This window comes from Lampetra fluviatilis, chromosome 72 (genome assembly GCF_964198595.1).
Source record: "Lampetra fluviatilis chromosome 72, kcLamFluv1.1, whole genome shotgun sequence".
NCBI lineage: Eukaryota > Metazoa > Chordata > Hyperoartia > Petromyzontiformes > Petromyzontidae > Lampetra > Lampetra fluviatilis.
The window spans coordinates 2,889,866-2,903,264 of NC_136346.1; the positions used below are offsets into that span (position 1 = coordinate 2,889,866).

At 45.9% G+C, this 13,399-nt stretch overlaps 1 protein-coding gene across 1 annotated transcript; it reads right to left on the bottom strand.

The window, feature by feature from the left end:
- Positions 1-1,708: 1,708 nt before the first annotated feature.
- Positions 1,709-4,999, bottom strand: LOC144953201 (beta-1,3-galactosyl-O-glycosyl-glycoprotein beta-1,6-N-acetylglucosaminyltransferase-like). Its single transcript, XM_078883763.1, has 2 exons — positions 4,324-4,999; positions 1,709-2,407 (listed from the first exon to the last, which is right to left on the bottom strand). Exons 1-2 carry the CDS (start codon positions 4,945-4,947, stop codon positions 1,709-1,711), a joined length of 1,323 nt encoding a protein of 440 aa, XP_078739889.1. The 5' UTR covers positions 4,948-4,999.
- Positions 5,000-13,399: the final 8,400 nt, after the last annotated feature.

Genomic DNA, 13,399 nt, shown 5'->3' on the forward strand with positions numbered 1-13,399 from the left:
GGTAGTTAACATCTCGCTACTATGGCGAGATAAGATACAAGTTAGTAAAAAAAAGGTTAATGATCAGCATGGTCTCTGAAAAATAATTAACCAGATATATTACATTTATTTGGGAGGTTTTATTTACATCTCCCAACATCTACAGTGCTGAGAGAAAGGTTGTGAACCCCTTAGGATTTCACATATTTTACATATTTCAAACCTAAAATGTTATTAGATCTTAATCTAAGCCCTAATAATAGATAAAGATAACATGACTAAACAAATGACACGAAAACATAATGCTCTTTCAACATTTATTCATCCTCAAATAATCCTACATTGAATAACCATGTGAAAAATAAGTGAATATTTATATTCAGTAACTGGGGACACCCCCTTGAGTATCAATGACTGCAACTAAGTATCGGTCAGTCTCTCACATTGGATTTGAGGAATATTGGCCCATTCCTCTTTATAGAACTCCTTCAACTTGGTGACATTTGAGGATTGCCTTGCATGGACAGCTCGCTTCAGGTCCTGCCACAACACTTCGATGGGGTTTAGGTCCAGACTTTGACTAGGCCATTGTAAAACGTGGAACTTCATCTTTTGCAGCCATTATTTTGTATATTTGCTTGTATGTTTAGGATCATTGTCTTGCTGAAAGACCCACTTTTGGTTCAGGTTCAGCTTTAGTGGACGGATGGTCTGACATCCTCCTCCAGAACCGTCTAATACAATGCAGAGTTTATGTTTGTGTCAATGATGGAAAGCTGTCCAGGTCTTGAGGCAGCAAATCATCCCCAAACCATTATATCCCCACCACGATGCTTGATGAGGTTCTTCTGTTCAAAAGTGTTGTTTCGTTTTTGCCAAACATAACGTTTGTCATTTAATCCAAAATTTTCTACCTTTAACTCTTCTGTCCAGAGAACATTGTTCCAGAAGTCGTGTAGATCATCTATGTGCTCTTTGCTGAACTTCAGACGGGCAGCAATGTTATTTTTGGAGAGTAGTGGCTTTCTCCTTTCTATCCTTCCATGAACACCATTCTTGTTCAGTCTGTTTCTGATAGTTGAGTCATGAACAGTCACGTTAGCCAAGGCGAGACTGGCTTGCAGATCCTTGGATGTTTTTCTGAGATTATTTGTGACTTCTTTGATGATTTTCTGGTTTGTTATTGGAGAGATTTTGGGTAGAGTCACTGTGGTCTTGAATTTTCTCCATTTGTAGACTATAAGTCTAACAGTGGATTGGTGGAGCCCCAAATCTTTCAAAATGTTTTTTTAACCATTTCCGGACTGATGATCATCAATAACTCTTTTCTGAGGTCCTCAAAGATGTCATGTGATCACACCTCTGTGGTGAAGACCAAACTGACAAAGTTTCTGATCTTTATATTGGGTGGGGCCTCCCAAGCTCATCCCTGAATATCTACCTAATTATTTAAACACCTGATTCAAATTATTGCCTTAATTGAGCTAATGCCATCAGGGGTTCACTTGCTTTTTGAGATACCCTGAATCTTACTTACTCATTGTTTGTTTAATTCATACATCATTTTGTTTTAAAAGACATGGAATTGGTGAATATAAACCCTATTGAATATTTAAGAAAATACCAGTTTTTATTCAAGACGCCTATTATGTATGTTTCTCCGGGTCCTCCGTTTTTTAAAAATAAATAACTATATGTGTCGGCCATCAACCTTCCTCCCCCTCCCATTCTAGATTCCTATAATGAGCGCCGCCTCCGCCAGCGCCTTTTTCCGTAGGTGGTGCTCCAGGCAGTGCACCGCCACGGGGTCGACGGCCGTGTCCACCTTGTTGGCGAAGAGATGGTGCTGGAGCAGCACCCACGCCAGGTCGCCAGCGCCATACACGCAGACGTCCCTGACATGGGTTCCTCGGCAGGGCGGATAGGCCGCCTCGCCACCGCCCACATCACCCTCGAAGGCGGACCATTTAACTAGGCGCGCCAGCGCCGCCGCGTCCGTTACGTCATGTATCCGGTGCGCGGGCGTTGAGCCGGGCACACCGGGCATCCGCTGGAGGGTCGCCCACAGGTGCTCGTCGGGGCTGTAGGTATCCCTTGCCCACTCGATGAATGCCCGCGCTGCCGGGTCACTCAGCACGTGCTCCACGAAGGCGCGCGTCACCACCATGTATGCGCTGCCCGCGAACATGGGTGTGGGGATGGGCGGCGGGCGCTTGGTTAGGCCCGTCGAGCGGATCTTGTTGCCCGCCACTTCGTAGCTGAGGATCCAGCGCACCCTCTTGCCCCTGGGCATGTGCACCGTCTCCAGACTGTTGCGGCCATTGAGGGTGCGCAGCGCCCGCACCATCTCCAGGTTCGTCTTGATGGGGAAGTCGCGGCCGCACAGGTTGATGAAGTACCTCCATGGAACATGCACCGCCATGGCCACCTGCAGCCAAAGGGAGCACGTTAGGGCGTTGTTGTTGCACTATAATGCCATCGTGTTTGTCCGTATGTCCAGTTGCCTGTTTGGACTGAGATTCGTATGTTCAAACGCAGCACAATAGATGGAATAGATGGCGGTGGTGGCATCTACATCTGCATGACATGACGAACCAGTGGCATTTACATCTACAGAACATGAAGAACCAGTGGCATATAAAATAACAGATTATTACATTTTTAAAGCCATTCCCCATGTATAGTGTACATGCCGTACAACATGTTTGGAATCAACAGGAGTAAAGTTGGACTTACGAATAAATAGACTTACGAACAGACCTCTGGAACCGAACTCATTCGAAGCATGAGACGTTCCTGTATTTAACTTAGTTTAATTTTTCAGAGATATAGCGTGGTATTTGTTGATAATCTATATTTAACAATATTTTTCTTAAATTTTTTATTTTATTTTGCGATTATGATTTGCTAGCATTTTTTTATTTCTCTTGTCTGTTATTGTTTATTATAGATTTATTTTACTGTGACTTGTTGCATTTGTTGGAGAAGCAGTGTTGTTTTTATGATAATTGTTTTTTTACCCTTCTATCTGGCAACAAAACTGACACCTTTTTTTTTTACTGGCAAATGAGGTTCCCATAGTGTAGATGCTTGCCCCGAGCTCTCATACTCTGATGGTGCATTGTCTTTGAGTTGTGCGCCTTTTGGCGTCATCTGGTCCAACCCATGTGAGACTAGGCTCTAAGGAAAGCTGTCTCGGGTGTGGACCAATCAACTTCAAGGACAGTGCACATTATCAGAGTTATGTCTTTTGTTTGTATTATGACTGCAGGTATTGCGGTCTATGCAAACATGACTCCTTGTAAAAAGGTGTCAGTTTTGTTGCCAGATAGAAGGGTAAAAAACCAATTATCATATTTTTACTGGCAAATGAGGTTCCCATAGTGTTGTTTTTGTTGATGAAACCCGATTTAAGAGCTTCTTGGCTCACACGCTACTCAAAAATGAACTGAAAATGATCACTGAACATCGCAAAGATACAAACTTTTCCAGTCGCCATAGATTACCACTAAATCTCGCATTTCTTGAGAGCCTCTACAATGATGAAAGCACCCATGAGGCGCCTCAGCAGTGAAAAGGTGGTACCAATTTACTCCACCGCTTTATTGGACCGGGGCCGAACCCAGGCTTCTCTGCAGCTCCTGACGAAGGACACAGGAGGAGCTGGTGTTTGATCACCCCGTCTGAAACGTGCTTATCAAATTTTGTTTGTTTAACACGTAGGCGTTTGCGACTAATATTATCTACAATAGAGGTTTTCTGGGTTAGATCGCGTTAACAGAAATGTCGGTAATACCACCGCCACCCGACACAGCCAATAAGTAAGGGGTTTGTCACTTAAATAAAATACATTTATAATCAATGTCACGTGTTTAGAGTATTTGGCTGCTATAAATTTCCACATGATGATAAGCCACTTCGTTTAGCTATCATTTGTGATAGCCAGGTCGCTTCTGAAAAATAATTAAAGAGCTCAGTGCCCCTCTTGTATACCAGGCAAGGAAGTTAACATCCCCTAGCCATCGTGATACTATACAACAGGTGTAAGGGTAGGGATCGAACCCACGACCCTCCTGTATACCAGGCGTGGTAGTTAACATAGCCTAGCCACCGTGTGGTACATATGCCCATAAGCCGCGTGCATATTATTATATTTGTAGCGATATTCTTTACTTCCCCCACCCCCACTTCTCTCTTCACCCACGTAATGGTCCCGGGTGCACGTTAAAACAACGTACAAATATTTCCTAGCCATCGTGGGGCGTACGCCTCATCGCTTCAGGCATGGATCTGGCCTTTTTAAAATGTTCCCACCCACCCACGCACTCTCTCGCCATCACGCACCAGCTCGCTCATGCAGTTGAGGTCGGCCTGCACTCGCGACCACGAGGCGTAGACGACTCTCTCCAGGTGAGCCGCCACGAACACGTTGGGGAAGCATGCGGCGAGGGCACGCGCCGCCTCCAGGTAGGCGCGGGGTGACTTGGCGTCCACGTGTAGGCAGTAGAGGTTCTGCGGCGCGTAGACGGCACGCAGCAGCCTCTCCAGCATGTCCACGCGGTGGTGGGCGACCACGGAGTAGGCGATTGGGAAGGTCTCCTCCTCGCGACTCAGTGGCACCGTCACGTACCTGCGCGCGCGCCTGAACGCGTCACAGTCACGCGTCATCGCGAGCAGCTCCGCCTCGCCAAGCCCATGGTGGCCGCGACCCTTCGCCGTCTTGGCCACGAGCTCGGCCGCAGCGGCGACGGCCACCTCGTCGCCCTCGACGATGGCGGCGCAGTTGAAACGCCGGGAGGTCGAGGTCGACATCTCGACGTCGCTGATCTCGAAGCCTGACGGCGGGGAGTAGCGAGAAGGTGGCGGCAGTGACAACTCCTGCACGATGATGGTGTAGAGGCCAAACGCAGTGGACGTGAGCGTGCACATGCAGATGAGTCGGGAGCGCTTCCTGTTGGCGAGCACCATTTTTACTTCTCTTTTCCTCCCTCGAGCACGCGTCGTTGCTGGGCCCAGCGCGCTTGGCAGGATTCAACGTTTTTTTTAAGTGAGTGTAAATTCTCACAACTTAGCCAACCGTAGCTAATCGGAGGTACGGTGTAGTGTATAGTAATGTGTATAGTATATAGTTATGTAGTGTACTGTATAGTAGTGTACTGTAAAATAGTGTACTGTATAGTAGTGTAGTGTGTAGTGACTAGTTTTTTGTATGAGTGTTGAACTTTTTTCGCAACGTACGTAGCCAACCGTGTTAATCGGAGGTGCCGCGGGGAAAGAACAACAAAATAAACACGGTAACAGCAAGCAGTTCTCCCAAGAAATTAGTTTGTAAATCTGGATGATGATTTAAACGTTTGCACCATATATCCCAGTGGCTTCCTAATGTCCGAAGGAAGAGGGTTCCAGACGGCCGCAAAAGCGCATCCGAAAGCGCCGCACGATGTGGTGACCGTCTTTGTTCGACGGCGAGCCAAAAGTATAGCATGTAATGTTTAGTAGAGTATAGTGTAGCGTATAGCAGTGTAGTGTATAGGGTAGCGTGTCGTGTATAGTAGTGCAATGTATAGTTGCGTAGTGTGTAGTGGTGTATAGGGTGGCGTTCTATACCGGCCACAGAAGCAGTGCAGCGTCTTAAAGCGCCGCGTGACGCCGCGTTGACGCACAAAGCAGCCTAGGCGATCCTCACTGCCACTTCACACTACACGCACTCTGGCTGTCGGAGCAGTCCGCTTGTCACGGAGACACAACTTATTCGCCTCGGAGCTCCTGCCAACGAGGGGTGGTGACGAATAGCACGGCAGTGGAAACCCCTCGCAGACGCAAACCTCGCTTCTGCTTATACCAACGAACGTAGCGGCGACGGCTCTTGACGCTGTTGTGAGATTTAATTTTTACAAGAGGGGGCGGTTTCGGAGGTGGGTGCCGTGGTAGGGTGGGGTGGTGGGATTAAGGACAGCCGTATATATTTGCGATGTTCCATGGATGCTCAGTGGACCGAGGCGCGTGCCGGGGTGGGGAGGGGAGCGCTCGTGACATTAACTCAACCTCCCCTCCGCATCTCACCCATCGCCCCATCCCCCACCCCGCCACAATCCACTCCAACAATCACCGCCAACCAAGCGGCAGCGATGTGGGTCACGCGAAACAACGGCACGTCCGGGGTCGGCCGGCCTGTAAACGAATTTTCAACCTTCGTCTAAAGTGCAAAGGGGTTAAAAAAAAAAGACGTCACCCACTGGGGTCCTTTCATAACGTTCATCACCCTGACGTGGTGGTGGTGAGAGAGGGGGTGGTGGGGATTATACCTCGGATCGCTTTGTCTTCGTACACACGTCTGGTAAATACTGCAAAGAAAACGTGATTGTGGGTTAATGTCAGCTTCTTATTCTGGCGTGACGTGAATTGACTTGACGTATCTTCTTGGTTCTTTCGGTAAAGTCACGTAGAAGGGAAATCATAAAATAATACAAATAAAACAATGAAATACAATTCTCACGACGTTTCGGCCACAACGCAAGCAGCCGATGTCGGAAAGACAGCGTCTGAATGAATTTGACTTGACGTAGTCCGAATGCAAGCACGATTCTAAATCGTGCGTCACTTTTACATTTACACAATGATATGTTCACAGGGGAGGATGTGTGTGGCTCAGCGGTGAGCGTACTGTGCTAAGAACCTGGTGACCTCGGAGATGTTAACTCCCTCGCCTGTTATGCAGTAGGTCGTGGGTTCGATCCAGACCCTGCTGTCTGTTGTATAGTATCACAGTGGCTCGGATATGTTAACTCCCTCGCCTGGTATGCAGGAGGTCCTGGTTTCGATCCAGACCCTGAAGCCTGCTTTATATATGTGGTGTATGCGTGTCTTCATTTCTCCCCATGTGGTCGTGTGGAGTTTGCTCTGGACCCTCCGGTTTTTGCCTCCACATTTAGAAACACGTGTCAAGATTATTTAGAGTGTTTTGCTGCAATAAATGTCCACATTATAAGAAGCCACTTCGTTGAGCTATAATTTGTGATAGCGCGGTCGCTTCTAAAACAAGCTAATTGCTCAGTGGGCTTTACCTGCTAAGAAAAATAATAGCTTAGTTGTATTCGTATTTTTTAAAGTTATTTGTTACCTTTCCTATATTTTAGACTCCTATCGTGTTTGTGTGTATTCTGTGTTGTTGTTGTAACGTTCCGACCCCGTGCCCCCTACTGGACATAGATGACAAAGAGCTTTGTACCTAATCGGATTCCTCCTGCTGCAATATAAATACTGATTCTGAACTCAAATGTCCATGTCTTCGGTGGACTTCAGGCTGCTAATGACAGCAGCCAGTGAACCCGCCGAACCCGCCAGCGTGAAGATGCGCACACAGAGTGGGGATGTACGTTGTTTTACATTTGTATTGTTTAACCGCGTGAGAACTGAAGATAAGAGGATGAAGTCCCATCGTCCCCCAGTAGGATCCCCCTCCCCCCGTTTAATCCCAATCGAGTAGTGTGCAGTGCAACTTTTAAACATGAAAAAGAAAAGTTTGGACTTTTTTGACGCAGACACGCAGTGGCCCACCTCTTACGAATAATGTCAGCGGGTCTTTAACGGACATTACACCCGTGAAACACGTTCCTTCCTTGTGGGCAGGTAGGAATTTGGTTGGACAGCGCATTCGTGCACGACACAAATATGCACGACAGACAGACAAATAATCCCTGGCGGGCAGTGTGGAACCTGTTGTTCCTACCTGTATTATTTCTATTTAAAGCTTTTGTGACTGCAGGGATTCATCTTCTTGGTTCTTTCGGTAAAGTCACGTAGAAGGGAAGTATTAAAATAATAAAAATAAAACATAATAAAATAATTCTCACGACGTTTCGGCCACAACACAAGTAGCCGTCCTCAGGTGAAGACAGGTATGTCGCCTCTACGTGACTTTACCGAAAGAACCAAGAAGATGTATTATTTCTTATTTTCTTTATTTTACCAGGAGTAAGGTCCAACTGAGCTGCTATGTAGCTGTTTTTTCAGAAGCAACCTGGCTATTTTGGGAAATTTTTGCAGCCTGGGAATTCATAGCGGCCAAATAAGCTAAACGCATGAGGTTCATTCCTAATATGGAGGGATAAACCGGACGCCCCGGAGAAAAATCCACGCAACTACGGGGAGAGAGAGACACGCAAACTCCAAATAAACATCAAGCATCAGGGTCAGGATCGAACCCACAACCTTCTTCATACCAGGTGAGGGAGCTATGATCGCCTTAGCCACCGCGGCTGAATGAGGGTGGCCATGGTCTTCGAACCGTGAGCCTCTTCGTGTCTCATCGAAATGTCACCGACAAGGCTTCTTCTGCCCTGTGAACGTCTTTCCCGAGCCTGGAGTCGGGACTATTGTGTGCCCAGATAGCAAAAGAGCTCCCGAGTTTGTTACTCACTACTCACTTACCAGAAGCAGCGGGATGCGGCAGTGGAGTTTGGGCTGCACCAATGCGTAAAAGCTGTCGACCAGTTGTCACAGCATGTAAGTAAATTACTCCCTTCGTCCCAGGGAGTCGCCCTTCTCCTCAATCAACAAGTGGTCTGATCCTGGGCGTTTCATCCCCTGTGTAGCCTTAAAAAACTTAAGTGATAAGACACTTCCTTAAGCTATCATTTGTGATAGCCAGGTCGCTTATGGAATAATAGTGTAATGATGACCATACATGTTGTACTTAGAGACTTTTCTTTATTTGACACAGCACCAACACTGGGCCTTGCTTCTGGTTTGACTCTTGACGCTCCTACTATCTCCGAACGTCCCCTCTCCTTGTGCTCTCCCCTTTCATCTCCTTCGAGCCCTTTTCTCTCGAAACTTTTTTCAATGTATTCCTTTCAGCAAACCTTCGTCCTCCCTCAATGGTTCTCAATCGTTGCCTCAACGCTCAACCTCCGTTTCCCACCTTTTTAAGTTCGAACCTCTCCTCCAATCCCTTCAAACCTTGCCTCCCGACCAATCACCATGGAGACTTCTCTGCACCAATAGGAGGCCTTGGCCTACTTCCTGGTAGTCTGTTTGGCTGCACATTTGGTTTGGGTGAGTGGTCTAGAATGTAGGTCATTACATGACCCCCCCTTCCCCCTTTAAAAAAACGAGCCGTCCCAGCTAATACCAGGGAGGAATGACTGACCTAACAAACCACGGGGAGCCAAGGGGAATTTCACACACCAGAACTCTGTGACACCATTTCAACATGTCCAACTATGTAGCAATAAAAAATGCATACAACGAACAATGTGTGGTGTGAATTATTTAGCAGTGCAGATTTTGCACCTCCCATGATTAGTGACAAAAAAAACAACGGGAGGATTGTGGCAACAACGAGGTGCAATGGTCTGCTGCGTTGTCCAGGACAGTGTCAGCGCCATCGTGCACATCTTGTGCGGGTCCTCATTTGCCGGACCGCCATCCTCTGCAGAGGCCCGCGACAAGGCGTTATGGATCACATCCAGTTCTGTGGGCAGCACAGGGTCATGTACGGGTGATCTGTGTGCAGATGGCGGCTGCAGCGGCTCGTCGGACACCCCAGACTCCGGCGAAACAGGGCAAGGGAGGAGTTGTATGGGTGATGATGAAGATACGGCTTTAGGCACGATGGGGTGACCATACCAATGGCAACGTCCCGATTGTATGCGTAGTTGGTTTACGCATTGCGGCCACTTAACCTCATCTATTTCGACTGGGTCCTGCCATGACAATGTAACTTAGGGGAGATAAGCAAAGGGACATTGTCGCCAACTGCCTAGGGGAGTTGTGTGATCCCGTGGCATTTTATTTCGCTCGTTAGTGGCCTGGGTTTTCGAGGTGTTTGCCATTGCCACTGTCCACGCGTCGTGTAGTCGGTCGATAATTTTGGTGATCTGTTCCTAATGACTGACACTGTACGCTGTATGTAATGCTGGCTAGGCAACGTGGATTTTCATGCCATTTTTCATATATTTTGTGTTTTTCATGAAAGGCCTATTATTAAAACTGTAACTAATTGTTAGTTTATGTTGCTTTGTCAAGATGCAAAAAATCAACCAACATCAAAGTGGCGATTCAACAAAATATATCTAAAGGAAAACTTTTCGGAGCTGATTGTTAACTTACACCAAATGTGATATATAGAGAGACATTTTTGATTAAATAAATTCAATACAATCTTTACATTTTAGTCTTTTCCATTAAATGGTATTGAGCCCGTTATATGACGGGCAATTTCACTCGTGAAAAATAAGTTAATGCCTCAGTGGGCTTTGCCTGGTAGGATAGGGATGGTTTTTATTACCCGCTTTTATTTAACTCACTCAGTTTGTTGTTGTTGTCGCTGTCGTATCCTCAAATCTTGTAACTCAATTTAACCCACTTCTCAATGTGGTATCGACTGCAAACTTCGTATACTTATGTCTTACTGATGACAATACTATATTATATCATAAAAATATATATATTTTTAAACAATCTTTTATACGCTTTCTATTAACTCACTTTGTTGTTGTCGTATCCTCAAATGTTGTAACTCAATTTTAACCCACTTCCCAATATGGTATCGACTGCAAACTTGGAATACTTATGTCATACTGATGACAATACTATATTCTATCATTACAAAAAAATGTTACATGATATATTTCGCCTTGGCTCTAATTGTCCACGCTCAACTCACGTTGGCTGTAAATCACCATGGTCCCTTACGTTATGGCAAGCCTCGGGGCCACTTCCTGGAGTTGTGGAGTTCTGCCATTACTCGTACGGTACATTTCATTAAAGCGTATTTTTAAAAAAGTATTTTTAAATATTACTTATCTTTTACAGTAGATCATCGATTATCCGGTGACTTCGGAGGGAAGGAGGCGCCAGATTTTCTAAAACGCCGGATAATCACTAATCAATTGGACTGTCCTGAACTACCCCTTCCCACCCAAGAGGCCTCCCCCTCCCCCCCACTACAGAGATGACTCTCAATTCAGGAGGGAGAGGTTAACAGACTTTTCAAGAGGCAGAACCCACGCAAAGCAGCTGGGCCAGACTCTGTCTCTCCAGCTACCCTCAAGCACTGCACTGACCAGCTGCCTCCGGTGTTCACCAACATCTTCAACACCTCACTGGAGACATGCCATGTACCAGCCTGTCTCAAGTCCTCCACCATCATCCCTGTGCCCAAAAAGCTAAGGCCAACACTTAATGATTACAGACCCGTCGCCATAACCTCTGTGGTAATGAAGTCTTTTGAGCGCCTGGTGCTGGCACATCTCAAAGCTATCACAGACCCTCTCCTGGACCCCCTGCAGTTTGCCTACAGAGCCAACAGGTCTGTGGACGACGCAGTTAACATGGCCCTCCACTTCACCCTACAGCACCTGGACTCCCCAGCAACCTACGCCAGGATCCTGTTTGTGGACTTCAGCTCTGCTTTCAACACCATCATCCCTGCCCTGCTTCAGGACAAGCTCTCCCAGCTGAACGTGCCCGACTCCACCTGCAGGTGTATCACAGACTTCCTGTCTGACAGGAAGCAGTGCGCTAGGCTGGGAACACAAGTCTCTGACACCCGGTCAATCAATTATCCCTGTACACCAACAGCTGCACTTCCAGTCATCCCTCCGTCAAACTCTTGAAGTTTGCGGACGACACCACCATCATTGGGCTCATCGCTGGTGGGGATGAGTCTGACTATAGGTGGGAAGCTGACAACCTGGTGATCTGGTGTAGCCAGAACAACTTAGAGCTTAATGCTCTTAAGACAGTGGAGATGGTTGTGGACTTCAGGAAGAATACAGCCCCACTCACCCCCATCACCCTATACGACTCCCCAGTCAACACTGTGGAGTCCTTCCGCTTCCTGGGCACTATCCTCTCCCAGGACCTCAAGTGGGAACTGAACCTCACGCCACAAAAACAGTTTCTTCCCATCCGCTGCTGGCCTCTTCAACAAGGCCAGGGGCTCAAACTGACTTTAACGCTCAAACTGACTTTAACACAATATCTGCACAATGACACCCTGCCATATTTGCACTATGTTACCCTATTTGCATTTTTGTAATTTTATATTGTATATTATAGTTCTTGTATATTTTAGATTTCATTTTATTTAATGTTTACATACTTTAGCTCCTTAGTATTAGTTAGACTTGTACCTTTAGTATAGTTAGACTTGTAAGCAACTTATTTAAGATTTAAGATTCCTATATGTTGAATGTATGCATCTTCCGGCCAAAGTAAATTCCTTGTCTGTGCGAACTTTCATGGCGAATAAAACCCTTTCTGATTCTGATTCTGATCATTGTTTACATTTTTATTATTATTGCAATTCTTGAATGAGACTATGTTTTTTGAGTATAAAATGGGTTTACGATGGGGTAATGTAATACGTAGTTCTACGATGCTCTTCTTTCAACACAACCATGTGTGGTTGACGATTGCCGGACTGATGCAGCCTCTAGGCCGGATACTCCGGAGAACGCCGAATTACACAACGCACTTTTTGCCAGATTGTATGGTGTATATTTTGACTTAAAGCTTTCGTGACTGCAGGAATTCATATTCTTTGGGTCTTTCGGTAAAGCCACGTAGATAGAAAAATAACTGGCAAGACCACCTCATCTGTACTTAACTCAGCTCACTTGATATCTTCAATCAATGACATCTCACTATCTCCAGGTGATTTGCTTGTCAGTTTCGATATGGTATCTTTGTTTACCAAAGTCCATGTGCCTCGCACCATTGCAATCATTGAAGATTTGGTCCAACAAGGACTGAATGCTGATGTACCGGCCCTGGTTAGACACTGCCTCACCAACATTTTTCGATTTAAAGCTTTCGTGACTGCAGGGATTCATCTTCTTGGTTCTTTCGGTAAAGTCACGTAGAAGGGAAGTAATAAAATAATAAAAATAAAAGATAATAAAATAATTCTCACGACGTTTCGGCCACAACGCAAGCAGCCGTCCTCAGGTGAAGAATGAAACACCACCAAGCTTGGAGCGTATATATAAGCTGGGTTGGAGGGGGGGAGGTGGGAAGAAGAGCACCTTGACAAAATAATTTGCATATCAAGAGGAATTTAGCATATGGAAAATGCGTAGGAGGTGGGCGGGGGGGTTTCAAATTAATATTATGCCCGTGCATTATGCAGGATTAGCAGCATCAAAGGGAGGGGGAAGGGGGGTAGCATTAACAAAGGAAAGGAATGTTAATAGTATGTAGCTGCAGTTACTAAACAACCACGTAAAAAACTAAAGTATAAACTACATAAACAACTAAAGTATAAACTACATAGCATCATCAGTATACTTACTATACTCTACAATAAGCTGAGTTACTAACAGTAAGTAATACATTACAATTCTACGTCGTAAAAATTATATAATATGCTTCCATCTAAACTTTATTCTCTTACATCACACGAGTCTACACT

Excerpts from the sequence above, each read along its gene's own strand:
- LOC144953201 (XM_078883763.1), bottom strand. The coding sequence starts at position 4,947 with ATGGTGCTCGCCAACAGGAAGCGCTCCCGACTCATCTGCATGTGCACG. Across the intron at positions 2,408-4,323 it reads TCAACTGCATGAGCGAGCTG|GTGGCCATGGCGGTGCATGT; the intron begins GTGCGTGATGGC and ends CTTTGGCTGCAG.